This window comes from Branchiostoma lanceolatum, chromosome 3 (genome assembly GCF_035083965.1).
Source record: "Branchiostoma lanceolatum isolate klBraLanc5 chromosome 3, klBraLanc5.hap2, whole genome shotgun sequence".
Lineage (NCBI taxonomy): Eukaryota > Metazoa > Chordata > Leptocardii > Amphioxiformes > Branchiostomatidae > Branchiostoma > Branchiostoma lanceolatum.
In genome coordinates this window covers 28,244,072-28,270,927 of record NC_089724.1, presented here as the reverse complement: position 1 = coordinate 28,270,927, position 26,856 = coordinate 28,244,072, and the positions used below count along the sequence as shown (strand labels likewise).

General features: G+C 42.7%; 1 protein-coding gene across 3 annotated transcripts; it reads left to right on the top strand.

Annotated features, from left to right (window-relative positions):
* Window positions 1–208: 208 nt before the first annotated feature.
* Window positions 209–24,679, top strand: LOC136431284 (eukaryotic translation initiation factor 4 gamma 2-like). Of its 3 annotated transcripts, none has more exons than XM_066422618.1 (20): window positions 209–416; window positions 1,285–1,395; window positions 5,896–5,998; window positions 6,483–6,596; window positions 7,019–7,085; window positions 7,370–7,462; window positions 7,915–7,973; window positions 8,410–8,520; window positions 9,481–9,675; window positions 10,351–10,495; window positions 11,044–11,151; window positions 13,330–13,444; window positions 14,415–14,673; window positions 15,958–16,173; window positions 16,728–16,856; window positions 18,421–18,550; window positions 19,668–19,872; window positions 21,101–21,309; window positions 21,929–22,050; window positions 22,440–24,679. In XM_066422618.1, exons 4-20 carry the CDS (start codon window positions 6,522–6,524, stop codon window positions 22,506–22,508), a joined length of 2,307 nt encoding a protein of 768 aa, XP_066278715.1. In that variant the 5' UTR covers window positions 209–416; window positions 1,285–1,395; window positions 5,896–5,998; window positions 6,483–6,521; the 3' UTR covers window positions 22,509–24,679. The 3 variants fall into 3 exon arrangements, with proteins under 3 accessions (XP_066278715.1, XP_066278712.1, XP_066278711.1); XM_066422615.1 differs by having other exon boundaries at window positions 8,374–8,520; window positions 9,481–9,663; XM_066422614.1 differs by having other exon boundaries at window positions 8,374–8,520.
* The last annotated feature ends 2,177 nt before the right edge of the window (window positions 24,680–26,856 follow it).

Genomic DNA, 26,856 nt, shown 5'->3' with positions numbered 1-26,856 from the left:
TACTAGACAGTCTGAGGGTCTCGTTTGATGACATCTAATAAATGTTCTTTTCCTTCTATTTTTCAGGTAACTCCCCCCTCCCCTTTCCTTTTATACCGTGCCCTATTTTTCGGCTTGTTGCGGAGGATAGGCGAGAATACTAGATAGTCTGAGCGTAGCAGGTTATGTTTGAAAACTTTGATGACTTCTAATGAATGTTCTCTCCCTCTATTTTTCAGGTAACTCCCCCTTCCCCTTTCCTTTTATACCGTGCCCTATTTTTTGGCTTGTTGCGGAGGATAGGCGAGAAAACTGGACGGCCCGAGCGGAGCGGGTGTGGCCTCTCGTCGTTCTGCAGGAGGAGGGAGTGAGACACCCCGGCCGAGCGGGCCCGGCGGCTCTGGCAGCAAAAGTGGTGCTGCGACACCAACAGCCAGGTACATATGTTGTTGTTTGTTTTTTTTTCAAGGAAAAAATGCAAGCAGGCGCATTGCAAGGGAGTGGAGTTTTCCCTCTTCAATGTGTAGCGTGCGTAGAGCTGTGTACCTAAACAAATGTTAGGTACAGGTACAGGTACACGGATTTAGGTACAGGTCCGGACCTGAACCTGTACCCAAACTACTTGTTTGGAAAAAATGCTAGATTTTCAATAAGGACAAAAGCATGTTTGAACTGGTAAAAACATAATATTTGATTGTGCTAGGTATCATTTTTATGAAAACACAGATGAAAATTTGACTCCAGCCATGCAAATGTGTTTTCTGTGCTTTAGAGTGGCTTTAGAGCACTGCCACGGTAATTTCATAGTAATTTTATCTGTCAAAGTGGCCATCCCCTGAGTCAGGTCCAGTACGGATACAGCAGGGTCAGGTACCGGTATTTTGGACCTGTACCTAATTGATTGTACCCAGTACTGTATCAGTACACTGTACCGGTAAACAGCTCTAAGCGTGCGTAGTCCAGTGGTTAGCGATCTTGCCTCTGGAACTAGAAGCCCCGGGTTCGATCCCGGCTATGTCGCTCACCCGACATGCATGCTACCGGAAAGGGACGCATTCCTTAGGACTGGAAAGGGTCACAGTCCTTAAGCCGTGGTCCAATGTTCATTGTGTTTGTCAAAAAGAGCTAGGGGAATGTCTCCGGTACAATGAACCTATAAATATAACGTCTGTCTTCCTGTCACGACCAGTGGAAGAAAAGCTCATCTGTTCATTGAGTTCATTTGAGCTAAACTGGTTCGAGATCACTTTCCTTTTCCTTTCCTGTTTGTGACCTTTGTTATTCCACTACCCCCCCCTTCTCCAGGAGCGGTGGTTCTTCCCCAGCGATCCCAAGATGGATACCTCCAAGCAGTACTAAGCGAGACGTGCGCACCCAACAAGAGAAAAATGAAACCATCTTCAGGAGAGTTCGTGGGTACGTTTGTGACTGAATGAACGACTGGTTTGTCGCACTCAAATGCTGTAAATGCATTTCAGTTCGCGTTGTTTTGATGTTACGGTAGGGAGAACATGAAGTGTTAGCGGTTGTTTTAAGTTTGTGTTTGAGACAACAGTTGACAAGGGGGTAGGAGGGCAGAAATGTTCGTGGTGGCTTTAAGTTCGCGGTTTTCGCGGTAAGCTCTTCGACGCGAACTTAAAACTCCCATGAAATTACCGCAAACATTTCTGCATTTACAGTACCATGGCAGCCACAAAATGTCTGAATTGAGGCATGACTAACAATTACAGGTTTGCGTAGCAAAACCTTTGTTGGATCCGTTGGCATGTGTGGTGGCCGCCATCTTGATTTGGTGACATCGCATGGCAGCCATACCATTTCAATGGGATGGGTGTTTTTTGGGGTCGCTAATGTTCTCTCTATTTTTAACAAATCAGCACACAACTATCACACATTCAACTCAAATAAAAAGGAAATTCCATACCAATTCATATTAATAAAAAGACCCTGTAATTGCGGAACTAACATAGCAAACCTGAAGTATATGTAGCACAAATACTTAACTCTAGTTGTAATTAGAACAGCACTTCGCAGCAACAATTCGCAATTGAATCCGAGAAGGGAAAAAATAACGTCCCCTCTGTGCCCTTTGAGAGCTCATAAAGTATGCCACTGGCAGCCGTATTTCTTCAAATCCACATAAATCACAGCTACTGGCACATTAGCTTTCCGCCCGCTCTTGGCTCTCTGACAGGAAGCATGCTGGACGTGCACCAAGGTCAAAGCTTTCAAAGCACCCATAATTTTTCCCCATGGTGGATTTTTGTGGATGCAAGGGTGCGTTATACATGTACAGTAGTGATTGAAGTTGACTGTATGATATTTTCATTGTGATAGCAATATCGGACGAAATCAAAGACCCTATCAGAAAACAGAAAGATAACTTGTTTCAGATTTCAGATTTTTTTTGTCTAGTTCATAATACAATAATGGACGCTGAAAATTGTATTAAAGCTTTTAAAGTACCCATGATTTTTCCCCATGGTGGCTTTTTGTGGATGCAAGGGTGCATTATACAGTAGTGATTGGAGTTGACTGCATGATATTTTCATTGTGATAGCAATACCGGATGAAACCAAAGACCCTATCAGAAAGCAAAAAGATAACTTGTTTGATATTTGAGATTTTTTGTCTAGTTCAGTCGCTATACAGACCCTTGCGATTCAGCCCCGCTTATTGTGTGCTCCTCGCAATTCAGCCCCAGGCTGCAAAGAGAGAGTATTCGGCCTACCTAATAATAATTTCACAGCACAGTTGCATACCTAAGTCTGAGTATGTTTGACATCGCACTTTATAGAGAATCTATCAAAAAACAGTCTGCAATTCCTCATGCAGTCATCCATCAAGGGGCAGCCAGAAAATATCTTTCAAGGGCCTGTCAATGAAAATTGAGATTAAGGCCTGGACACTTTCCTCATGGGATTCGTATGGCAACCACAAATTGAGTGTGTTCTTGAGATAGTCATGTGTCATACAAAATTTGGCTGTCTTGTCACTGAAAATGCTGTCTTTTAGATCCTTGTTCCTGGTTGGTTTTGTCACAGCTTGCTTTAAAATGGAATTGCATCAACATTATACCACTTCTTATGTCATACCTGGGCCTGATACGGGTGTTCCAGACCGTGTGATAACTATCCGTATCACATGAGGTTCTAGAGTTGTATCACACAGGCTTCTGTATAATATTTTGAATGCATGCCGAGCGCGCCGGTTGCGCTGCTGTCGGAAATTTGAATACTGGATTCGTTGGTTGGAATCAATGTTGTTACAGGTTTTTGTTTGAGCACACAAAACTCCCTCAATTTCTGGCGCATTCCGCATTGAAATTTGTGTTTTCTCGGGTGGGTATGACATAAATAAAATACAACACGGTGTATTCTGCATCAGCCTCGGTCCCAGCTCTCCCGCGGGTCAGATCGCCCTCCGGGCTACGGTGTTGGGCGATCCTACCCGCGGTCGGGCCGGTACCTCGTGTGATACGGAATACCCCGTGTTATATTCTATATTTACAAGGAATGTCACAGCGCCTTACACGTGTGTACAAACGTTTATAGTTTGGTATCTAAGTGATCATTCTTGTGAGAGAAAAACCATCCTATTGGTATGGAATCACCATGTATTCTGCTCTGTTTTGGCTAAATTACAATTCTCTTCCACTGCCAATAATGGTTTGTCCCTGCCCATTTGTAAGGGGGCCTTACTTAGGCTGTGCAGGTATCCATTTGTTTTTGTTGGATGAGCAAGTAAAACATCATACCGGAAGGCTTCAAGGTCATGGTGATTGCTGCTAGGGTTGACCTTGACTTTTTTTCATGCCGGTATGACCTTTTAGTTGCAGAGCTTGCTGGGAGGAACAGTAAGGGTTTTAGGGAAGATCTCTTTGTCAGAAGACGTCCCTTCAAATGGCCCAAAGGATATTTTACATGGTCATAAGAAAGGTTGATAAAAGAATGAATAGTACAGCTATACAAGTACAGAACAACATTGTTTTTGTCCCCAAAAATAAGGTATTGAGAAGCAATTATGTGTGGCATTTTGAATTTTGCCGAAGCGTTTTATGGCTAGGGTTTATTCAACATGGTTACTTACCGGTATATTGGAGGCAAGAGAAGCTGACAACAATTGAGTTAACCTTCGTTAGCCTTTGGTGTGTACACCCACTCAAATTACATCTTGTCCATTGGTAATTCAGTTTGGCAAGGGTTAACTTTTAGCCTCCATTGCAGGCCTTCTGTGCGTCGCCGACATTTAGTTTTTGGGGTGAGCGCTGATTTGCGATTTTCAACCGATTTCCCTAGCAAAAGAACCTGGCCCCGATAACCCAAAAATCGTGAATCGTCGCTCCCCAAAAAAGGAAATTCTGGCACTGGCCAGTAGGCCTGCGAAGGAGGCTAGTTAACTTTATTGGATTGTGTTGAGTCCCTTTGGCAGGGGTCAGAGACGTTATGACTATGAAACGTCTGTCACTCTGTCAGCCCTGCCAGAAATTAGGCTGGAATTACATCAGGCCTCGGCCTTATCGGGTTTAGAACTCGCTGGAAAAGATTAGGGAAGCAATAATGGAACGCGTCTGACCTTATTATGGGCTAAAAATTAAACATTTATGACATTCAGAGTCTGAAAGTGCACTATGTAGTCTATCTTTTATTCTATTTTATACAAATTTGTATCCCAAAATATAGTATAAATCATTCACTTGCGTCTGATTTCTTGAATAAATTTAAAACAGAGGTATTATTTCAGGGATATCAATGCGGTTTGGAAATATTCATTCTAGGACCATTATATTCAATACTTGTATGCTAGGCAACGTGTACTGCATTAGAAAAATATTTTAAGTTTCATTTACAACTGTAACTTCCGTTCAGTTCAAATTCCATTTAAAAAAGGGATAAGGATGACCGTCCTTGGACATGAAAGATTTCTATGCTAGGGTTTGCGCAGATAAAGCAAACATACTCACAAATGCCATCTGTTAGTGTTACAAATGCCAAAGTGATAAATATTGCATGAGTCTATGTTTGCCTATGTCCTTGGGTTTTATGCTTGGCTTCACAATGATGCAGCTCACAAAGAATCTCTTTTATTATTGCCTTATATACCTGAATGGACTGCCATTAATAGATACTGTACAAAGAAGTGATTTATGTGTTCAGTTGAGAATATGGTTTTGTTATTCATGACTGAAGAGAAGAAAAAAACTATGGCCACCATGTTTCAAGTGCATTTAGCACTTTACTTGACCTCAGCTTTTCAACATTTATGAAGGGGAAGTCTTTTTTTTTCATCATCAATGTTGGCTAAATCTCATTTTGACATTGGATTTATTAGGGACTGAACAAAAAGCAATTTACTCCTTGTACTTTGATGTTTTACTTGTTTATAATTTTGAAGTTACCTGAATAATTATTGATTGAAGGCATTAAGGTTTGTTATAACAAAATATATGTTTTGCTGACATTGTACATTGTACTTAACATTGTGTTGTGCAACCAATTTTTCTGTGCACCTAAATGTGAAGGTCAGGTGCACTTGTGCACCTACATTTGTATTTCTTAAAAGAACTAGAGTTAGGTATTTGTGCTACATATACTTCAGGTTTGCTATGTAAGTTTAGCGATTACGCGGTCTTTTTACAAATATGAATTGGTATTTAATTTTTATTTGAGTGGAATATGTGATAGTGGTGTGCCGATTTGTTAAAAATAGAGAGAATGCTAGCGACCCCAAAAAACACCCCTCCCAATGAAATGGAATGGCTACCCTGCGATGTCACAAAATCAAGATGGCGGCCACCACACATGCCAACGGATCCAACAAAAAAAAGGTTTTGCTATGCAAACCTGTAATTTTGAGCCCTGGATAATGATATCTGTTGTGTTGTTAACAAAATTTTTTTTCTTTGTTTGTTCACAGAATTCTCAACAAGCTCACCCCCGACAGGTTTGACAAGTTGTTTTTGGAACTCCTGAACGTGGGGATAGAGAACAAGCTAATTCTTAAGGGTATAATACTTCTGGTGAGTCCTTTTTACCATGTTTACCCTCCTTTTATTATTATTTACTTAGCCTAGCACTTACTGTCTGCTCAAGGTTCGTTTTAGCTTGCTACATGCAGTTTTAGTTGAAGTATCCAGAAAATGTGAACTTATTTGGAAATTATTGTAACCTCCTTTGCTTTTGGATCTAACATTCTAGGCCAAACCAATTTAATTTCTTGGTTAAAGGAATTTTAAAGATAATGCTAGATTAGAAAATCAACTTGAAAACAGAATCCCAGATGAGAGTTTGTACTTTGGTGCACACAGTTTCAGGGAGTGAACAGGGTCAGGTGCAAGTTTTCATCCCAGCCTTCTGTTTTAATGATGTCCTCGTGCTAAGATTTAAAAAAAAATCTGTTATCCAAGAAATTAAAATGGTGTGACCATAGCAAGAATTGTAGCAAAATTGTTATGACAAGTCTCTGGCCAACGTTTAACCCTTATGCCTTTTTTTGTTCTACAGGTATTTGAAAAAGCCATAGATGAGCCCAAGTACTGTTCTATGTATGCACAGCTCTGTCGTAGACTATGTGACGACGCGCCCAACTTTGACGATCCAAACAAGTCAGGAACTACAGTGAGTTCCGTTATCTACTCTACATGCTAGAAGAAACTAAAAAGAAAATGGTTGACACGTTTTTTTCTTTTAAAGAAGGCTCATCTTTCCCATAATGATAGAAAAAAATGTTTAAACTCAGTTACAGTGAAACTTCTGACAGCTGACTTCAAACAGTGATCGTTTTCTCTATCCATAAACTACTGTAAATCACTTAAATATGGCAGCAGGAAAATAAAGCGGTTGGGGGGAAATGGAGTAGGTCACGGCACTTAATTTTAACAGTGTGGACAAACATTACTGTCTCAGATATTAGTAATCAAATCTTTGCGATGATGAATTTTTAGCGGTTGTCTAGTGACCATTAAGTTGAAGCTAAAATTAAGTTACGGTTAACAAATCAAGAAATGCTGTAGCTCATGTTTGAAACGTTTTCTCCCCAGACCTTTCGCCGGTTGCTACTGAATAAGTGCCAGGATGAGTTTGAAAACAGATCCACGACTTTTGCTGGTAGGTGATTTCAGATTGTTTGTCTTGATGATAACAGCATTGTTACCTCTGAGAAGGAGGTTCGCCTCCGACATGGGTACTGTTTTTCGTTGTGAATGTGTGTTTGTAACTCAAGATCCATCTCATGAATTTGTGTGAATTTTGGTATTGCAGTACAGCCCATTATACCAGCAGCTGCTTGTCTAAGTGTTACTCAAGTTCAGGATTTTTTTTGGCGATACCTCAGAGGCGAGCCTAATATTGTACCTGTTTATAACGGTTACCATGTTCTATTTGTGTCCTAGCTTTTGACAGGGACGATGGCCCCCTCACCCCTGAACAGAATGAACAGAAGATGGTGGCCAAGCGCAAGATGCTTGGCAACATCCGATTCATCGGTCAGTATACACCTTTTTTTACAATTACTCTACTACTGTAAATGCAGAAATGTAGGTTTTCGCAGCGACAGTTTCACCGCGAACTTAAAACCACCGCAAACTTTTTTGTCCAATACTGTGGCAGTATGTGACGATAGCACTGCCGCGAACCTAAAACCACAGCAAACACTCCATTTTCCCCTTAGCAGGAAATAAAACCACGCAAACTTAAATGCATTTACAATATTACAGCTAATGTTGTATTATATAGAAGCAGCCACATAATCTTTAAGCTGATTAAGAGTGATGTGAGATAACTCAACAACAAAGCTTTATGTCATAAAAATATGTTGCTTGTTAACAATTGCTAGCATTGCCTGATATTGTCATTCAGTTTTCAAAAGTATAGCTTCCAAGTTTTCGAAATTTTTCCTCCACACTTATGTGATCTCTGATTTCCTTTGTCTTCACAGGTGAACTGGGAAAGCTCGACATGCTTTCAGAGGCTATTCTACATAAATGCATTAAACAGGTACTGATATTTTTTATGTGTCTTAAGTTAGTGTTTTTGTTATGTAAGGACTTAAGAGTGTTAGTTCTAGAAGTTTGCTGTAAAGTAATTAACCACCACAATTCAATCCTGGCCAATACAAAAATATGGATATAAATCAGAGTAAGAAAAAAAGAACTCAATAAAAAATAAGTACAAGCAAAAACAGAACAGGTTTTGCTATCGCAAACCTGTAACAATGTACTCATTGACAATAAGAAAATAAGAACTCAATATGAAAGGTGAAACAAAAAGAGTAAAGCATAGAGGGGCTCTGCCTTTCACAATGTGGCTGTATTCCAACGGCAATACCAACCAAAGAGCGATGATTTGACTATGTTTGACGATGTTACAAAAACTTCCCAATGCACGAAATCACTAGATGATCCTAGAAGTGAAAGTCTATCTTTCACGGCAGCTTCTGGAGAAGAAGAGGACCGAGACGGTGGCCGACCGCGCGGAGGACCTCGAGTGTCTCTGTCAGATAATGCGCACCTGCGGACGTCGCCTTGATCACGACAAAGCAAAGGTGAGGCATGTTCAATATGTCGGTGGCGTCCAAACAGTCTGCAAAACTTCTGAAAATAATTTCATCAGGTTTGGTAGAATATAGGGTATTGGACGTTTGAAGGTTAGACATCCAGGTAGTAAGATGCGCCAAAAATAGTTACTCAAGCAACTGGATAAGATTTTGAAACAGATGTTTCAGATAGCATCCGCTGTTTTTAGTCGGTGACTAACGATAGGACTGGGAAACCAGATTTATAGTGTATTGGAGTTTTCTTTTTTGCATAACCAGTGTTCTCCCTGCAATAGCGCCACCTACTTCGGCTTTAAGTTATGGCAGCAAGAAGCACCACCCCAATCAGAAGCTCTTAGGAAGGTGTCTGATAGACATTGAAACGTTAGCAAGGCATTACTGGTTGTGCAAAAAGAAAACTCCAATATCCTAACTTACCTAAGTCCACAAATCTATAGGATAGATAGAATAAGCTGCATTTGTATAGTATAGATAGTGAGTGTGAGGGGTTTTTTAGAGAAGGGGTTAACTGAAACTACGTTTCCTTGATTATGACAAAGCGAAGGTGAGGCGTTTTAGAAAACTTGTCCCTGTAAAACTTGAGTTGAAAGTAATCCTAAGGGGAAGATTCATCATCATCATCGGTCGACCCCCGAGGGGGACGGGGCAAGTCCATGCACTACTGCCGACCACTCCATCCTGTCTGCCATGGCCGCACTCAGGTCCTCCATATGAATTCCGGTGTCTCTGGACAGAGCCCTCGGGAAGGTCAGCTTCCTGGAGTGTTTTTTTTCCCGGGGCCTCCACAGAATGAGTGAGGAGATTATCTCCTCACTTGCCCGGAGGTAGTGACCAGCGAACTGGACCCTTCTCTGTCGAAGTCTGTGTGACACCCCGGGGAGAGAACCGTAAATGGTCTAGATAGTTGGGTTTAAGTTTGAAGTAATCCTTGTTTGTGTCCCACCCCAGTCCCTGATGGACCAGTACTTTGACAGGATGCGGACGATGGCGGGCAGCTCGGAGCTCCCGTCTCGGATCCGGTTCATGCTCGAGGACTGCATCGAACTGCGGGGCAACAACTGGGCCCCCCGCAAGATCGCCTTGGACCAGGGGCCGCGGACCATCCAGCAGGTCCGGGACGCCGCGGCCAAGGTATCGGGCAGGGTTGGTGTTCATCTAGCGTTACAAACAAGCACTTATATGTTATAAAAGCACTTAATGTTAAACCACTTTCACAATGTTAAAGCTTTTTCACAATGTTAAAGCACTTTCACAATGTTAAAGCACTTTCACAATGTTAAAGCACTTCCACTATGTTAAAGCACTTCCACAATGTTAAAGCACTTACTTTGGAACAAACAAGCACGTCCTCAATGTTAAAGCACTTTAGAAACATTTCAACAGTAACAGTTTGTGTAGGATCAAAAGAATATGTTCTTTCAAATGTCCAGTTTTCTACTCAAGGTTGGTGTTCAGTTTTCACATTGACAATCACTAATCCTTACTTTTAAAGCACTTACTCTGGCAGTCAAGAATCTGAATTTCTTTTAGATGACTGTTTTCTACTTTAGAAAACATTGAGGTTTCAAAATTGAGAAAGCAGTTTTTAGCCTTCTCCCTGCTGTCTAACACTTTAACCAATGCAAATTTGGTGCCAAAATACATTAACTGGGAGAAGGTTAAAGTTAAAAGTTATCAGTTTTGAAATAGTGACTTGCAGCCTATTTTAAGAAATGTCTGACCGTTTACAAATCCTTCCAGTTGCTTCAATAACAGTTATATTGAATATGGACATTGTTACAGTGTTGTAAGTTATGTATAATCTTCCTCCTTCTTTAGGTGCATGGGGTGTACTACCCTCCCCCTGAGTACGGACGGCGCCACCAGGGCAAGGACTTCTTCGGCAGCTCCATGAAGCAGATCCGTGCCCAGCGGGACATGGGCGGCCTCTCCGACGTCTTCGGGGGCCCCCAGGGGATCATAGGTACGATGCTCGCTTTTGTCGGGTCTACTTTTCTTTCCTCCTCACAAATCATAGGGTTTTTCAGTTTTTGTTATCAACCTTACTTCTTCTGCGTGCTGGTATCTATAGTACTAGATCAGACTCCAAAGTAGACTGAATACTAACAGAGCAGGCATCACACAATCTGGGATAGTGGGAACTTATGCCAATAAGGTTACCAAATTTATGCCAAAAAGTTTACCAAATTTCAAAATCGCCAGTGAGTTGAGCACATTTTTCACCTGAAGGGTCTACCCTATGACATTGTTTTGGGGGGGCATGGTGACCTTAAACATCCCTAAAAATCATGCAATGATCACCAGGTGTATTACTGCCAAAAATGCAGTGTAGAGCTCAGACTCGCCTTCCAATCGATTTTCCTGCTGTGTGAAGGACATAATGAGTTTAACTGACTCAAAATTTGTCTACTGATAAGGACATTAAAATGTTCATTCTGAAAATAGAAAAGGAGGGATCTGAAACCTAAATTGAGTGCTAAGTACTGACTTGTCGTTTTTCTCTTTCCCAAGGGGATGCTGGGATAGGGACTGGCCCTGGCGTCATCCAAGACAACCACGATGACTTCCCTGCCGTCAACTGGCAGCGCAACGGCAACATGAGGAACCAGCAGAACACAGGTACCTCCTAGCCTGTGTTACAGAATCTCTCGCTGTCGGGGGCGCATCGAGCCTCCCCACGAGACCAGTGGAAGGGCTGGTAGAAGTTTGATTTTGTCAGGCTAAGGTATCTTCAGATGTAGGAATCCACTGGTTTGATAGACTTTCAGTGAAGACTTTACAGGCATGTATAAGAATGAGATTTAATGAGGAACCAGCAAAACATGGGTACATCCGATATGTAGAAATCAATTACTTTACCGTAACAGACCTTCAGTTAAGAGCTTTGCAGGCATATATAAGATTGCATTTCTTGCCACATTTGAGCCTTAAAAATAACAATTACAAGCTGAAGAAAGGTCAATGTAAGAAGCTCCAGCTATATCTGATGAGAAAAATTTTCAGGAACAGATTTTTGAATAGGTGTTCTCTATGTTGATAACCCTGAAATTTATAGTCTTAGCTGTTTCTATTTTAGCTATTTCTATCGGCACTTAATTAGTCTTATCACTGTATAAAGCTTCAGAAAAAAACAGTAAAATAGACAAGTTGTGAGGGTGATGCTCTGGTTGTGATGACTACCATGCTAATTCTGAGGGACCGAGAACGCCACTTCAGGTTGTCATGTGGACGACCTCTATAGTGCGTTCGGCCCCCTTGAGAATGTTTCATTTGTTCTGATACCAGCCGTCTTCACCAAACCAGGTTTCTAGATAAGGAAATTTGATGGAAGATATATTGAATGTTTATTGTAAGTTCTTGCTAATTGCAAGGACATGTAACATGAAAAGGGACGGAAAGATAGACAATGGGGAACAATATGGCATGTGATATAGAAACCTGTATTCAAATGTATGTACTTTGAGGTGGAGAAATATAATTTACCGGTAGTCCCAATGGCTAAAGCATTTTAAGCTGGTACCTTGCAACATCATTACAACTTCTGTATGGTTTAGACATAGTATTGGTAGGCTAAAAGTACTGTCTACAATTTGCCACAAAAACTGTTTCCACTATGTGTGTATTTCTATGACTTTCTCTGCAACCAGAGGACAGAATCTCTTGTGTACAGGGGTGCCAAAGTATTCTTACGAATTTTACGGAATACATACTATCCATTACGAGAAACATGAAAATTTTACCAGTTATAAGGAATACATACGATGCATTACGCAGAAACATGCGAATTTTACGGAATACATACGATCCATTACTATAAGAAATCATACGGTCCTTGCTATTTGTTGAGTCACATGACATCTCTGCCAAATTCGTACAATATCTTGGCTTTCAAGAGCTTAATAGTGGCGCATCCCATCGTGCTAAACTCTAAATATCTCAAGCTACACTAAATTAAGACTAATGTAGGCTTGGACCAACTAGGAGGACCAGACAAAGCTAGATTCGGTGGTAGCGTTATGGCGAACAAATTAGTAAGGATCGTATGTTTCTTAAGTAATGGTTCGTATGTATTCCGTAAAATTCGTATGTTTCTTAGAAATGGATCGTATGAATTCCGTAAAATTCGTATGTTTCTGGTAATGGATGATATGTATTCCGTAAAACTCGTATGAATTCCGTAAAATTTGTATGAATTCTTTGGCACCCCAGGTGTAAGACTTGTCTGATGTCGGTGTGCTGTTCTGTTCTGTGTGTGTTGTATGTTAGCAGTGGCAGCCGCTGCCCCCCATTTTCATGACAACTGGTCATTCCCAGAACTTGCCCCACCCAGGCCAGCTATCCCTCCTGCTCCGCAAGGTCTGGCCCTTCAACTCTCTCCTCTTACAACAGCTTTTCAGCAAAATTTCCTACTTCATTGTATAGTACCTTTGTTTTTGTTGTCTGTTCTGTTTTTATTTCCTGAACTTCTTTCAACTTTTTATCCCTCGCGTTTGTCTTTTTTTTTGGTGATTTTCTGAACTGTTTTTTCTTTTTGTTTCTCTTCTCTTTCATTCTGTCCAGTAGTCTACATTTTCTGATTGTGTTTTCCATATCAACTCATCCCAGTATTTGTCCTCCATTTTTGTTTTAGTTCCATCATCCTTCATCATGTTTGGTACCTTCTAAGTTCATACAATGGTACATACCTTTCCCATTTAACGTCATTATCATCATGGCAAATTTAATTAACAATGATATGATTTTCAACCAATGGTTGTGAGTTGGTTTAGATTGATACCATCTCTCCCTCCCTGACAGGCTATAACCAGTTTGGGGGTGGCGGCGGCGGTGGGAACCAGAGACAGGAGGGCAGTTATAACCAGTACCAGCAGCGCAACACCAACCAGCAGCAGCAGAACAACCTCCCACCACGGTCAGTTACAACCCTGATCAGGCTTTTAGCTAGGCATGCGTCCATGCGTCAATTGGACGCATAATACTAAAATAACAAGGAAATTGGACGCGCTCTTTTTTCAGCTGGACGCACAGAGAAGACCCCCTGTTTCCCTGGTAATTACAGACACATGTGACTGTGTTACAGTGTCACTGATGCTTTTTTTAGTCCTACCAGACACTGGAACAGAATGAAAACTGATTGACATGCAAAGCTACATGTACTATGAAATTGTTAGCCCATTGGGAGACAGAGAGGGAACAAGCAGTTTTTAGTGCTTAAAATGGTCCGCTAACAGTATGATTAGAACACACCTAACCCCCACATCACAGCATCCCCACCATTTTTGGACCCCTTGTCTATAAATCCTAGCTAAAAGCCTGACCCTGATACACAAGATTTGATCATCGATGTTATAAGCATCACAAAAGACTCTTGTTTGATGATTCCGAGTATTGAATTTGGTATACAAAGAAAGACGTTTGGCATGTTGTAACATTGCAGCAGTTACAAGATGTAAAGGTTTCAAATGTGCAAAATACAACAGTTACTTCATATTCAAACAGGTTCATGCCAGAATTTTGGTCTCTCTATCCGTTTGGCACTTGGTCAAATGTCAGTGAAAGTAGGATAAATATATGCACGGCGTTTTTCTTTGTTATAGTCCTTTATTTGTAGCAGTTTAGTGATATTGCATCTAGCATACTGTAAATGCAGAATGTTTGCAGTGGTTTATTTTTGCAGTTTTCACAGTGATTTCTGTACTGCGAACTTAAAACCACCGTGAAAAGTTGTTCCATTGTGTGACTGTAGCGCTACAGTTTGTTTCAAATGTGAACTCAAAATCACATCAAACACTCCATTTTCTCCCTACTCCAAAATAATTCCCCGCAAACATTTCTGCATTTACAATATTTGTACTGACAGTCAATGCCTTTCCCTCCCACAGTTTTATGAAGAAGAACCAGTTTAACTCAGGGGAGATCAGCCTTCGCCCCACCAAGGACTCCATGGTCTTCAAGCCCCAGGGGGGGTTCATGCCCCTTAGCAGCAAGCCCTCCCAGGGCACACCCCCCTCCGGCTCCCCCACCCCAATCATGATGCAACCCCCCACCATACCCATCCAACCAGCCAAGTCCTCCGGAGACAAGGGCAAGAAGGACAGGAAACAGCCTCCGCCTTCCAAGGAGGATCTCAAGAAGCTGACTGTGAGTTAATCACAAAGAATTCTCTCTCTCTATCCAATTTAACGTCTTTTGTTCCCCATCATCTGGGGGTTAGACGTGCTTGCACATGGATGGGAAAGCCCCAGAACTCCTCATCAAGTGCAAGTCCTTTTTTGTAGTTTTTACGGCTGGATGCCCTTCCTAACGCCAACCCAAACCCTACTGCTGGGCTTAGGACATGGGAAATGTGTGTTAAGTGCCTTTCCCAAGGGCACAACGTCTGGGTGCATGTCCGGACATGTCAGGGTACTCCACTGGGGATTGAACCTGGGTCTTATTGGTTCATAGCCGGATGCTCTGCCACTGTGCTACACAGACGCCGCACATAATCTTTTTTGCCACGCAACCACCATGCTGTTTCTGGCATTGTGCCGGGTCTCAGATGTCCACCCGTCTGTCCACCCTTCTTTTTCGCTCGAACTGCAGACAGACTGAGCCTTGCCAGAGGGCGCTGCAAGGCCAAACGATTGCATTTCGCCATTGCTAATGTCTGACTATAGTTGGTAAATGTGTATGCGCAGACTGCTGATAAACCGATTCCTATTGGCAATCTAAATGGCATCCGAGATGGTCTGATTTTTACCTCGACTGATGAAATACATAGGACAATAGTGTGGCCATTACCTATGATGTAGAAAAGGATAGGGCGGAAAAATTGTGACGGTTTTCATGCAAGATATACATATATGACGATCAATGGGGAGGGCAGGGCGTAACAAAGTCTATACAAGTCATTACATGTACAATTACCATTTCATTCTCACCATTATCTAATGGTTGCGTGGCCAGCTATTTTAAAAAACATTTCTTGTTTCAATTCATCTACATGTACTAGTTCAGCTGTTAGTGATTGCCAGGTCTGCCCAACTAGCCAATGAAAATTACAAAAAGCTAACTGTCCTAGAGTCATAAGAACATAACCAGCAAATTTGGGATAGTCTTGGGTGTATGTTAGTTTAAAGAAAACATTTATTTGCTCCTTTTAACAGCTGAACACACACTGCTACCATTGAACTAGCCTTCTGTTGTTGTACTTGCACAAAGGTGTTTGGCCCAAGGGCTATGGGCACAACCCTAAGCACTACATGGTGCAAAAAGGACTTAACTAACTTTTAACTCGAACAGTATTGCAGACGGATCAAGATAATCCAGAAGTGCATGTTTTTGTATGAACAATATGTACTTCTGCGATTTTGATTTAAACAAATAAAGATTTGAAGATACTTGGAGACATTCAGTTTTAACCGTGTGTTCTATTTTCCACAGGAGGAGATGCTTACGGAGTATCTGAACACCAAGACCGTGGACGAAGCCGTTCGGAGCGTGCGCGACATGCGCGCCCCGAAGAAGCACATGCCGGAACTGACGAGTCACCTGATGACGTACGCTCTAAATAAAGAGGACAGCGACCGCGAGGCCATCAGCGACCTCATCGCTGCACTCAGGAAGGACAGCGTCATTTCTTCTGAACATTTCATCGAGGTATGTTTGGTTCGCACGTGAATAGTAAGAAATTTGCAACGACTTCATAACACAAAAGAAAAGCAGAACTTTGCAGAACTAACTTAGCGTAAAGATGTACCTCATATGGAGGAGACTGTCAGTCTCCTATATAGTAAAGGGCTGTTTTATGCCTGATGTGAATTAGGATTTTGCCATGGTCAGTGTTTACCAACGGACGCCATATATGATATTATATATACTGTTAAAGTAAAAGCACAATATCTGGTGAAAGTAAGGTGCATTACCAGGCCATTCAATTCTATTACCATCTCCTCGCAATATTTCTTGAGAAGGCAACAGCAATGCCTTAGCTGGATTTAAGAGAAAATTTAAGGAAAAATGCCTGAGTGTATTAGACATTGTGATCTCAGGGGTTTGAGGGTCTCCTGCTGCAGTTCTCTGACCTGCATGTTTTGTGATTTCAAGGGTTTGAGGGTCTCCTTCAGCAGTTCTCTAACTTGCATGTTTTGGGGGTTTGAGTGTCTCCTACATATATACAGCAGTTCTCTGACCTGCATATTTTGTGATTTCAGGGGTTTGAGGGTCTCCTGCAGCAGTTGTCTGACCTGGAGAACGACATCCCTCTGATCAAGTCCTACACCGCTGCCTACGCCGCACGCGCCGTGAAGGACGACCTTGTGCCACTCACCGATGTTGCACAGGTAAGCTGCTCATTAAAATTCTAAAGTCAGGAGACTTGGGATGGCTGGTTTCTTTGTTGAAAACGTCAGTGCTGCAAATTCACAATGATCCCACTGTATTTGAGGACTGTATAAGTTATACAGCAGATCTAAACCTCATGAGATGACCTTGCAGTTATTGTCCCTTTCCTCTGGTTCCATATAGTACTGAAACATATTATTGTGAGTTTTTTTGGCTGTTGCTGTAGGTTAAGTTAGCTAAACACTGTTTTGGTGATATGGCCTTGTCTTTCCTCCCCCCCTCTCTATTAGCCCATGGAGAATAGAGCACACTAACCCCTTTTCTTGTGACTGCTGGTTCTACAGCACTGAAACTTGTGGCTGTTTCTGTGCCTGTTGTTATAGGGTAAGAGAGTTAAAGACCGTTTCAATCCAGTAATTCTTCCCCCCTCCCCCTAGCCCATGGAGAACGGAGCCCACTACCCCGTCCCTGCTGGTTCTGCAGCACTGAAACTTGTCAGTGTGACAGTTGTACATGTGTATGACCCTGTCTTCCCCTCCCCACAGCCCATGGAGAACAGAGCCCACTACCCCCTGTTCCCGCTGGTTCTGCAGCCCTGTTGTTGTAGGTTAAGATAGTAACAGATTGTTTCCTCCTCCCCCCTCCCCCCAGCCCATGGAGAACGGAGCCCACTACCCCCTGTTCCCGCTGGTTCTGCAGCCCTGTTGTTGTAGGTTAAGATGGTAACAGATTGTTTCCCCCCTCCCCCCAGCCCATGGAGATCGGAGCCCACTACCCCCTGTTCCCGCTGGTTCTGCAGCCCTGTTGTTGTAGGTTAAGATGGTAACAGATTGTTTCCCCCCTCCCCCCAGCCCATGGAGAACGGAGCCCACTACCCCCTGTTCCCGCTGGTTCTGCAGCCCTGTTGTTGTAGGTTAAGATGGTAACAGATTGTTTCCCCCCTCCCCCCAGCCCATGGAGAACGGAGCCCACTACCCCCTGTTCCCGCTGGTTCTGCAGCCCTGTTGTTGTAGGTTAAGATGGTAACAGATTGTTTCCCCCCTCCCCCCAGCCCATGGAGAACGGAGCCCACTACCCCCTGTTCCCGCTGGTTCTGCAGCCCTGTTGTTGTAGGTTAAGATGGTAACAGATTGTTTCCCCCCTCCCCCCAGCCCATGGAGAACGGAGCCCACTACCCCCTGTTCCCGCTGGTTCTGCAGCCCTGTTGTTGTAGGTTAAGATGGTAACAGATTGTTTCCTCCTCCCCCCTCCCCCCAGCCCATGGAGAACGGAGCCCACTACCCCCTGTTCCCGCTGGTTCTGCAGCCCTGTTGTTGTAGGTTAAGATGGTAACAGATTGTTTCCCCCCTCCCCCCAGCCCATGGAGAACGGAGCCCACTACCCCCTGTTCCCGCTGGTTCTGCAGCCCTGTTGTTGTAGGTTAAGATGGTAACAGATTGTTTCCCCCCTCCCCCCAGCCCATGGAGATCGGAGCCCACTACCCCCTGTTCCCGCTGGTTCTGCAGCCCTGTTGTTGTAGGTTAAGATAGTAACAGATTGTTTCCTCCTCCCCCCTCCCCCCAGCCCATGGAGAACGGAGCCCACTACCCCCTGTTCCTGCTGGTTCTACAGCAGCTCCACAAACTGGCCGGCCGCGACCAGCTGATCACCGTCTTCACCGACAGCAAGATCAACATGGTCAAGATGCTGCCTGGTATGTACAGCATTACTTACTGGTTTGACACACTCAAACATATCTATTCAGAGTTTTGGTATAAAACCCAGTTCTACCAGATCCTTCTTTAGTCACTGACGAAAGATAGCGGATGCTATTTGAAACGTCTGACTGTTTCAAAATCTTATCCAGTTGCTTGAGTAACTATTTTTGGCGTATCTTATTACCTGGATGTCTAACCTTCATCAACGTATCAAACAGTATCAGTTGCCATGGTCAAGATGCTTACTGATAAACACTGTTTTCCCTTGCTATAACCGAAATTAGGCGGCAGAGAGTACAAATTTCTGTTGAGGCTGCATTGTCTCTTACCCCTACATCTTTACTTCCTTGCGATCTTAAGATGCCATGATTGTTGTTGAAGAGCTATGTATGTTCCTCTTGGAATCTAGTTACTAGTTTAAACTTCAAGCTATGCAGTGAGGAGGCTAAATGGAGGAGTTCCATAATACTAGGGTTTGATAAATATCTACTTCTAAAACACCTCCATTCTGGATGTAATCGGTGCTTCCAGTGGTCTCGGCTCTCCCAGGAACACAGTGGATCATCATCATCATTCTGGATGTATAAGACTGAAATGTGTAGTTGCTAATACTGCACATCTTGAAATAGAGCTGTGTACCTAAACAAATGTTAGGTAGTAGGTACAGGTACAGGTACACGGGTTTAGGTACGGGTCCAGACCTGAACCTGTACCAGTCCTAAACTACTTGTTTGGAAAATGCTAGATTTTCAATTAGGACAAAAGCATGTTTGAACTGGTAAAAACATAATATTTGATTGTGCTAGTTATTATTTTTTATGAAAACACACTTTAGAACACTGCCACAGTAATTTCATAGTAATTTTATCTGTCAAAGTGGCCATTCCCTGAGTCAGGTCCAGTACCGATACAGCAGGGTCAGGTATTTTGGACCTGTACCTAATTGATTGTACCCGGTACTGTATCGGTACAGTGTACCGGTACACAGCTCTATCTTGAAACATTTGCAGTGGTTTTATTTATTTTATCGGTGCGCTGTGTTTGACAAGTACAAGATGTCCGTTCTGGATGTATGAAAGGTGTAGTTGCTAATAGGTCTTGTTGTCCCCCCAGAAATTGACCAAAACAAGGAGAAGATGATGGGCATCCTGGAGGGGAAGGGTCTGAGTTTCCTGTTCCCTCTGCTGCGCATGCAGGCGGAGCTGTGGAAGGCTCTGCAGTCCGACCCCACGCCCACCGCCATCTACAAGTGGATCAAGGACAACGTGGAGGCACGGCTGCACACCAACCCCGGCTTCATCAACGTGCTCATGTCAAGGTGTGTGGAGACCTTAGCAACCGACTTTTAATCATCCAAAGCTGTTTCTATACCTGCAGTAATTATCGAAACATAGGCATAATTGCTAATTACCAAAGTACCGTAAACATCATTTAAAACCCTGGCTTCGTCAATGTGCTCATGTCAAGGTGTGTGGCGACTTTAGCAACCATTGCTATACAAATTGCCGCAGGGATCTCCCTAAAGAATGGAACAGTGGCGCTCCTCCATCCTGTTCTAATCCCAGCTCCATCCTGTTGATTTTCGAAGTTAGGGCATTTTTTCCAATTTTTACCCAGCAAAGCCTGTAATTTTGCTCAAAACTAGCAATTTCAAAACTAGAAATGTAAAGCTGAAATTGCGGGAAATGACTTCCATTATGTCTGAAAAAGGCAAAATGCAACTGTCGCTCTGCTTTTGAGAGGTGCGCGCCCCCTCCAGACATCCCCCCTTAGCGGCAGGTATCCTGTGCCTAGCACCCTCCCCATCCTGCTCTATATTTCTAGGGAGATCCCTGCAATGCCAGCTTTTCAATCATCCAGAACTGTTTCTATTCAAGGACCTCCAGGAACTATAAGATTGAGACATAAGCATAATTGCTAAGTAACTTCTGTAACTGTTAACACAATGGAAGACCCCGGCTTAGTCAATGTGCTCATGTCACGGTATAGGGACCATGTAGCAAGTTTCCAACTTTTATTCGGAGCTCTTCAATCATCCAAAACTGTTTCTATTTCAGTTTCTAGTTTTCAACATGTCAAGGTGTGGGGACCTTGGCAACCACTTTTTTTTTAGAATGTCAGCTCTCCTATCAACCTATTGCAACACAAGCACAGTTGCATATAAATAGATCTGCAACTCCTGGGAGGTTGCATAGTCGATTGGGCGTCAGACGGACAATTTACGGGTTTAGACCTTTTATTCAAAAGTCTTCATCAGAATCATGGGAGTTTGCATGTGAGAGTCGGAAATCTGACAGCAAGGCCGGGATTAGAACCCTGTTCCTTGTGATCCATAGTACAAGTACCTGTTAATCACTGATTAAAAGTCACTTTCATAAAAAGTCACTTTCATGTATATCTGCAACTTCTACTACAAGCTTAGCTTGCGTGTAGAGATTCAGAACTCTGAGAGCAAGACTGGGATTCGAACCCTGGACCCTGTGATCCACGATAATACGACCTAGAATAATCGCTAACCTCTGAAACCACCGATCCCCACCCTGCAGCATTCTGAAGTACGTGACCCAGGAGTCGACCCTGGGAGAGGACGTTGACCCCGCGGTGACCCCCGGGAAGGAGCTGGTGGAGAAGGAAAAGGAGCTGATCAACCGGCTGAAACCGGTTTTGCAGCGGTTCCTGCACGAACACGTGGACCTCCAAGTCAGCGCGCTGTACGCTCTGCAGGTCCACTGCTTCAACAATGGCTTCCCGAAAGGTAGGGTAATTGTGTCAGCTGAGCTTGAAAGTTAATCTGTGTTGGTAAAAGTCATTCTGGAACAGGTTTTGACTGTAATTTCCAACACAGAAAATTTGGACTTACCCAACTTTTCGACTGTACAACACCAGTCTTTGTCAAGGAGTGAGCAATCCACCACTGGGATGACGTCACATTATGCAGATAGAGCATGTGACAAGTGCTTAGCTGACTTTCAATGATTTCACTTTCAATGAATTCACTACTCTACCACTTGAGGCATTTGGCCAATCAAAACACAGCTAAATTTTTCTAGGCTGTTGTTATAATGCCAATAAAATGAAATTTCCTGCCAAGTGCATTGTATTTTGCCTGAAGTTATGAAAGTGCTAGGGTGGAACAGTTTAAAATTGAGGTAAGCTTTTATAGCCATGCAAAGGAGAGAACTAAGATGTTACAATCATCTTTTAATTCAGAGACATTTTCAACTTGAAATTATCCTAAAACATCTCAAAATCAGTGTTTTTTCCCACTTATTCAAGGCTGTTGTTAAAACCTTATGATTTTGTTCTTGAATAGTACTATGAATAAGCCTATCTAATAAATCATTGTGCTAACCTTGCCCCCCTCCCCACATCAGGTATGCTGTTGCGCATGTTCATGATGATGTACGACCTTGAGATTGCGGAGGAGGACGCCTTCTTCCGCTGGAAGGAGGACATCAACGACGAGTTCCCAGGCAAGGGCAAGGCTCTCTTCCAGGTGAGTAGGTTTGACCAATAAGCACTAAAAAGAGCGACATTTTTGTGCAGGACACTCAATGTTTTGTCTGATATTCAGTGAGGGACAGTCATGGCTGTCCACCCTAGCCAAAAAAGCCAGTGGGAATGGCCCCTGTAACACCATGTAACTAGGAAGCACACCCTAGCAAAAAAAGCCAGTGGGAATGGCCCCTGTAACACCATGTAACTAGGAAGCACACCCTAGCCAAAAAAGCCAGTGGTCCCTGTAACAATATGTAACTGTGTATATTTGTGAGGTTGTACGTGTGTTGTTGTGCCATGTATAATTTAAAAGAAAAAAAGTTATGGCTGTCCACGCAGACTGTTTTGCTGATATCTAACACAATCCGTTACTTAATTACCATGCAGGTCAACACCTGGCTGCAGTGGCTGGAGACCGCAGAAGAGGACGAGTCGGAGGAGGAAGACGACGACTAGTCCGGCGCAGCCCCTCATAGGCCCCGACGGCACATGCAATATAACCTACTGTGAACCTCCAGAAAACACCCGCAGGACAGCCTGTAGAACAAGACACTTTGCAATGCCCCTCAGACGCTGTTCTTTTGGCTGGAACAATTTAATTGGTTCACGCGACGGCAAGCAAAACCTGCTTCGTTCAAAGGATTCGTTCGCGGACGTGTATACACAACATTCACACTCGAAAAAACACAACATGTTACATACAACACAGAAGACCAGTTTGGACAGCAGTCCTGAAAGTAGGGCGTTTGCCATATGCAGGAAACGGCAGAAACGTTGTACTTCTACTACAGGTGTGAGGTGTAAGAAAAGTTATGTTTCCTGCCGTTTGCTTTTAATTAGTGTTTTTTTAGCAAAACCATAGAGAAAGGATACATCAACTGTACTGTTATTGCCACATATCATGTCGACGGCGACAACATATTCCATATGATTTTCGTGGGGTAACTTTTGGACGAATCGTGGCTGGGATTGTTTGGAGTCTGGCTGTACGTTGCTCTTGCCAGAAGTATGTGTCGGGGATTGTGATTGGTCGATGTGATCACCATTCCAAGCTGTACGCCTTTTTTATATGTACATCTATGTGGCAATACCTGTTGAGATGCATTTTTGCGCCCTTGCTTCGAAGTAAGGGTTAGCTGTACCGAGTTAGATTACTGTTGCAAACAATGGAATGTTATGAACTTGGGGTAGAGGTCAAGAATTCTTCAGTTATCTCGGTTGTGTCAGTAGCTAGACAGGAATCGTCAGATTTTTAAACGTACAGCAAGCATTCGAGTCTCAGCATAATGTAACAAGTGTTATTATCAGACCCATTGTCATAGACATATACATACCATCATCCCTTTTGAGTAGCATAGCTGAATGATTTTGCCCGTTAATTTACAATGTAACAACAGATCATGCATAGGTTGTAACTTCTGTGAATATCTCGGTATCGCTAATGCAAGATGGATACTATAGAGTTTCAGAAAACTGTTCCACCATGTGGCAATAGTAAGTGTTAATTCCTAGAGTTATATATCAAGCACATACAATTGATGAAGACTGCAGAAAAGCAAAACAAAATTTAATGGTTGAACCCGAACTTGCAATATTGTGAACTGTGATAAGAATGCACCTGACTGATGCAACCAGATTGTTTTAGTGCCTGAAGTAGAAAAAGATGTGACCATCGGGAAGTGACAGTAACATGCCTTACACATGAAGGGAAAATGCTCGCAATAATGAAAATGATGTAAAAGAGAGCTAAACATAATAGAAGTCCAAGCAGCTAATAGTTTATTGCCTTCCATATTTGTAAAGCAAAGAGGAGCCCGGATTCAAATGACTTTAGGTAAGAAAGAAGTAGTTTTCTGTTCAAATGTAAAACTGGAAGTGTCCTAAAAAGTGTGTTCATTACATCTATGTTGCAGTCTGGATATGGTATGATTATCTGTAAGTTACTAGTCTATTTGGTGTATGTAGGTTTGAGGTAAGAGATGTCCTTACCATTATTGTAACTTAGCCTAGGGAAGACTTCATTGCTTGGTGCTGTGCCAAAAAAGACTGGATGTTAGCGTTGTCTTCTGTCACAGTCACTGAACATTTTGCAATACAGCGATATTTGATTTGCATTACAGACTATGTAGATACGAATACATTTCGTCATGAGTTTCTAGATTTTATGTGCTCCACGAGATCTTAAACATTGTGAGCCATTACCAATCCACTTCTCTCCTACATATATGTAAGCACCTTGTATCCAAACGTTTTTAAATGATCAGAAAATACTTTGCCGCAGTCTGTAGCTCGAGACCCAATAAGGCTGTTTTTACCTGTGTCCATGAAATAGATGTTGCTAAGTGTTACTTCTGATTTGGTGAAAAGTTGTTCTTTGTACTTGTACACATTTTGTTTCATCCTGATAGTCGTAAGAATAGGCAAAAGTTGTTGCGTCTGCCCCGAGTTGAAACCAAATGCAGTATTTCCATGGTATTATAAGACAGCTACACCAGGAGGCGACGAGACTGAACTGTGCTGACAGATAGAGGATGGGAAGTACAGTAGTTTGGAATATTTATGTCCATGTCGTGTAGACATTTTTACTTTGCTGACGTCAATAAAACTAGTTTAGTGTAACGTTACAAGTGTTTCCTGCTTCTTACTGATGGATGACTGAAGACATTCTTTTTATCTTAGGAAAGAAGATTGTGTTTTAGCGTTTGTGTGTGTCTAAACAGCACAACTCCAGTACTTGTTGGTCACACCGACCAATCAAACCACGTGAATCGCATTGAAACTCAGATTCGTATCAGCCATTTCCCGACAAATCCCTTTCTAACTTGCGATTTAGCGTTTAGAGAAAAGTAGTAGAAACTATTTTTTTCTAAACGTTAAATCGCGGTCGCTTTCAATCACTTCTAAAGTGCCAAAATTGCCAATCTGAAAACATCTATGGAAAGCTGACACCTTCCACCATCTCACTGGCGAGTTTGTTTTGTCAGATGTAGTCGTTAACGCAAGTTAGAAAGCGATTTGTCGGGAAATGGCTGACACGAATCTGAGTTTCAATGCGATTCACGTGGTTTGAATGGTCGGGGTGTTGATTGGTCTTTATGATATCTGATGTGTTCGTTGGTTGTGGGCCACCTAGCGACTTTCCTTGGTATGTAGCAGGACTCCCAGTCGTATCTCGTTGGTTACGCCAAAAATAGTTAAGCAACTGGACAAAATTTTGAGACAGACGTTTCAGACAGCATCCGCTATCTTTCGTCAGTGACTGCTGTCGACCTGAAACGTCAGACAGTTTCAAAATTTTATCCAGTTGCTTGAGTAACTATTTTTGGCGTATCTTACTACCTGGATGTCTAACCTTCATCAACGTATCTCGTTGCTTAGTTGAATAAAACCATGCACATAATGAAGGACAATGTAGCACTGCACTCGAGTGCATCTTCTGTAACTTGGAAGGCAGTAGGATACATTGAGATGCAGACTGTAGCCCTCACACTTAACTATAGATCTCTCTCTGGCTCATTCCCCCGATCACGGTAGGAAGGACTCAAGCAAACCCTACAGATGGGCATCATAGTATCAGACAATGGCCTGATTCTCACTCGCGTTTTCTCCAAGTCGCCGAGTCGAGTCCAAGTCGACTCAAAAAGGCATGACTGTGTAAATCCACCCTCCTTTATCAGCGCTGAAACCCGCTCGGGAAATGTTCGGCAAACACTCCCGGTCTCAGCCCTGATCTTTTGAACGAAGATTTTGGCTTTCGGGGGCGTCACTGACAGTTGCTCATAAATACTCAATGAGCTAGCCTTATTTGGCACAAGCAGTCGTTAGCAGCTCATGAATAATTAATGAGCTAGCCTTATTTGGCACAAAGATTCGTTATCTTGTTCTGAACGCAAAGTAGCGATGTAAGACGTAAGCTGATTGGCTGATAGCTTCCCAGCGTCCTTTGCGGCTTTGCTCGAGGTGAGCTTTAGCAAACTCTCTGATTGGCTGAAAGCTGTTTGGTGGTGACGTCGCCAGAAGCGTGTTCACAGGCTGGAAATTGCAGGGCCGCTATGGGAGGTAACGAACATATCGGGTCTGCTATTGGAGGATGTGTAAATCGGGCCATAGACATCAAGACACTACATGTATTGTGCTTACTTCGTATTTCCTGTCCTGAAAGTGCAGTATATGTAACGTTATGTTACTGCAGAATGTTCTGAAGACAGAAACCCAAACAACGTAAAAGGTTGGTACTCCAGGGGTTTTATTTGTCAACGCCTCTAGCGATCCATTGTGTAAATGCACCACATTATCAATACTGGAATTTGTGGTGATAATTTTGAAAGTCTTCATAGCAAATCTAATTAAGGGTTTAACGGAGGGAATGAGCCTGTCAGTGGGAAAAAAATAAGGAAGAATATGAAAGTTCTCCTCTCATGTCTGAGGTGGAACTTGGCCAGTTTAAAGGCATACAGCGCATTTTATTTTATTTCTACGCGTTTTGACAGGGGTGGGCGGGGCTATAGGATCGGTCTATTACACACTTGATTCAACAATGCACGCGTGAAACTAGAGGGATCACCATGTAGGTTATGTTGTGTTGCTTTTGGACACTTTTGATATGAAATTATCACGCAAATGTGGTTAAGGGCCCTGTCACACTTGTGCGTATATTCATGTGCGCGTGAGTTCCGCAGTAACATTTGTTTTGTTTAAGTACATTTTGCGGGGAGGAAGTTGTTTTCTACTTTGCATGACCCACAGTTGAGCAGTCTAGTTATCAAACCAAGGTAATTACTTCTTCGGCTGCAAACTTAGCCGA

Bases quoted from the DNA above. Each gene is read 5' to 3' on its own strand.
- LOC136431284 (XM_066422614.1), top strand. From the start codon at position 6,522: ATGTATGCACAGCTCTGTCGTAGACTATGTGACGACGCGCCCAACTTT. The intron at 16,857-18,420 runs GTAAGCTGCTCA...CCCTCCCCCCAG, and splicing joins CACTCACCGATGTTGCACAG to CCCATGGAGAACGGAGCCCA. The intron at 21,310-21,928 runs GTAGGGTAATTG...TCCCCACATCAG, and splicing joins CAACAATGGCTTCCCGAAAG to GTATGCTGTTGCGCATGTTC.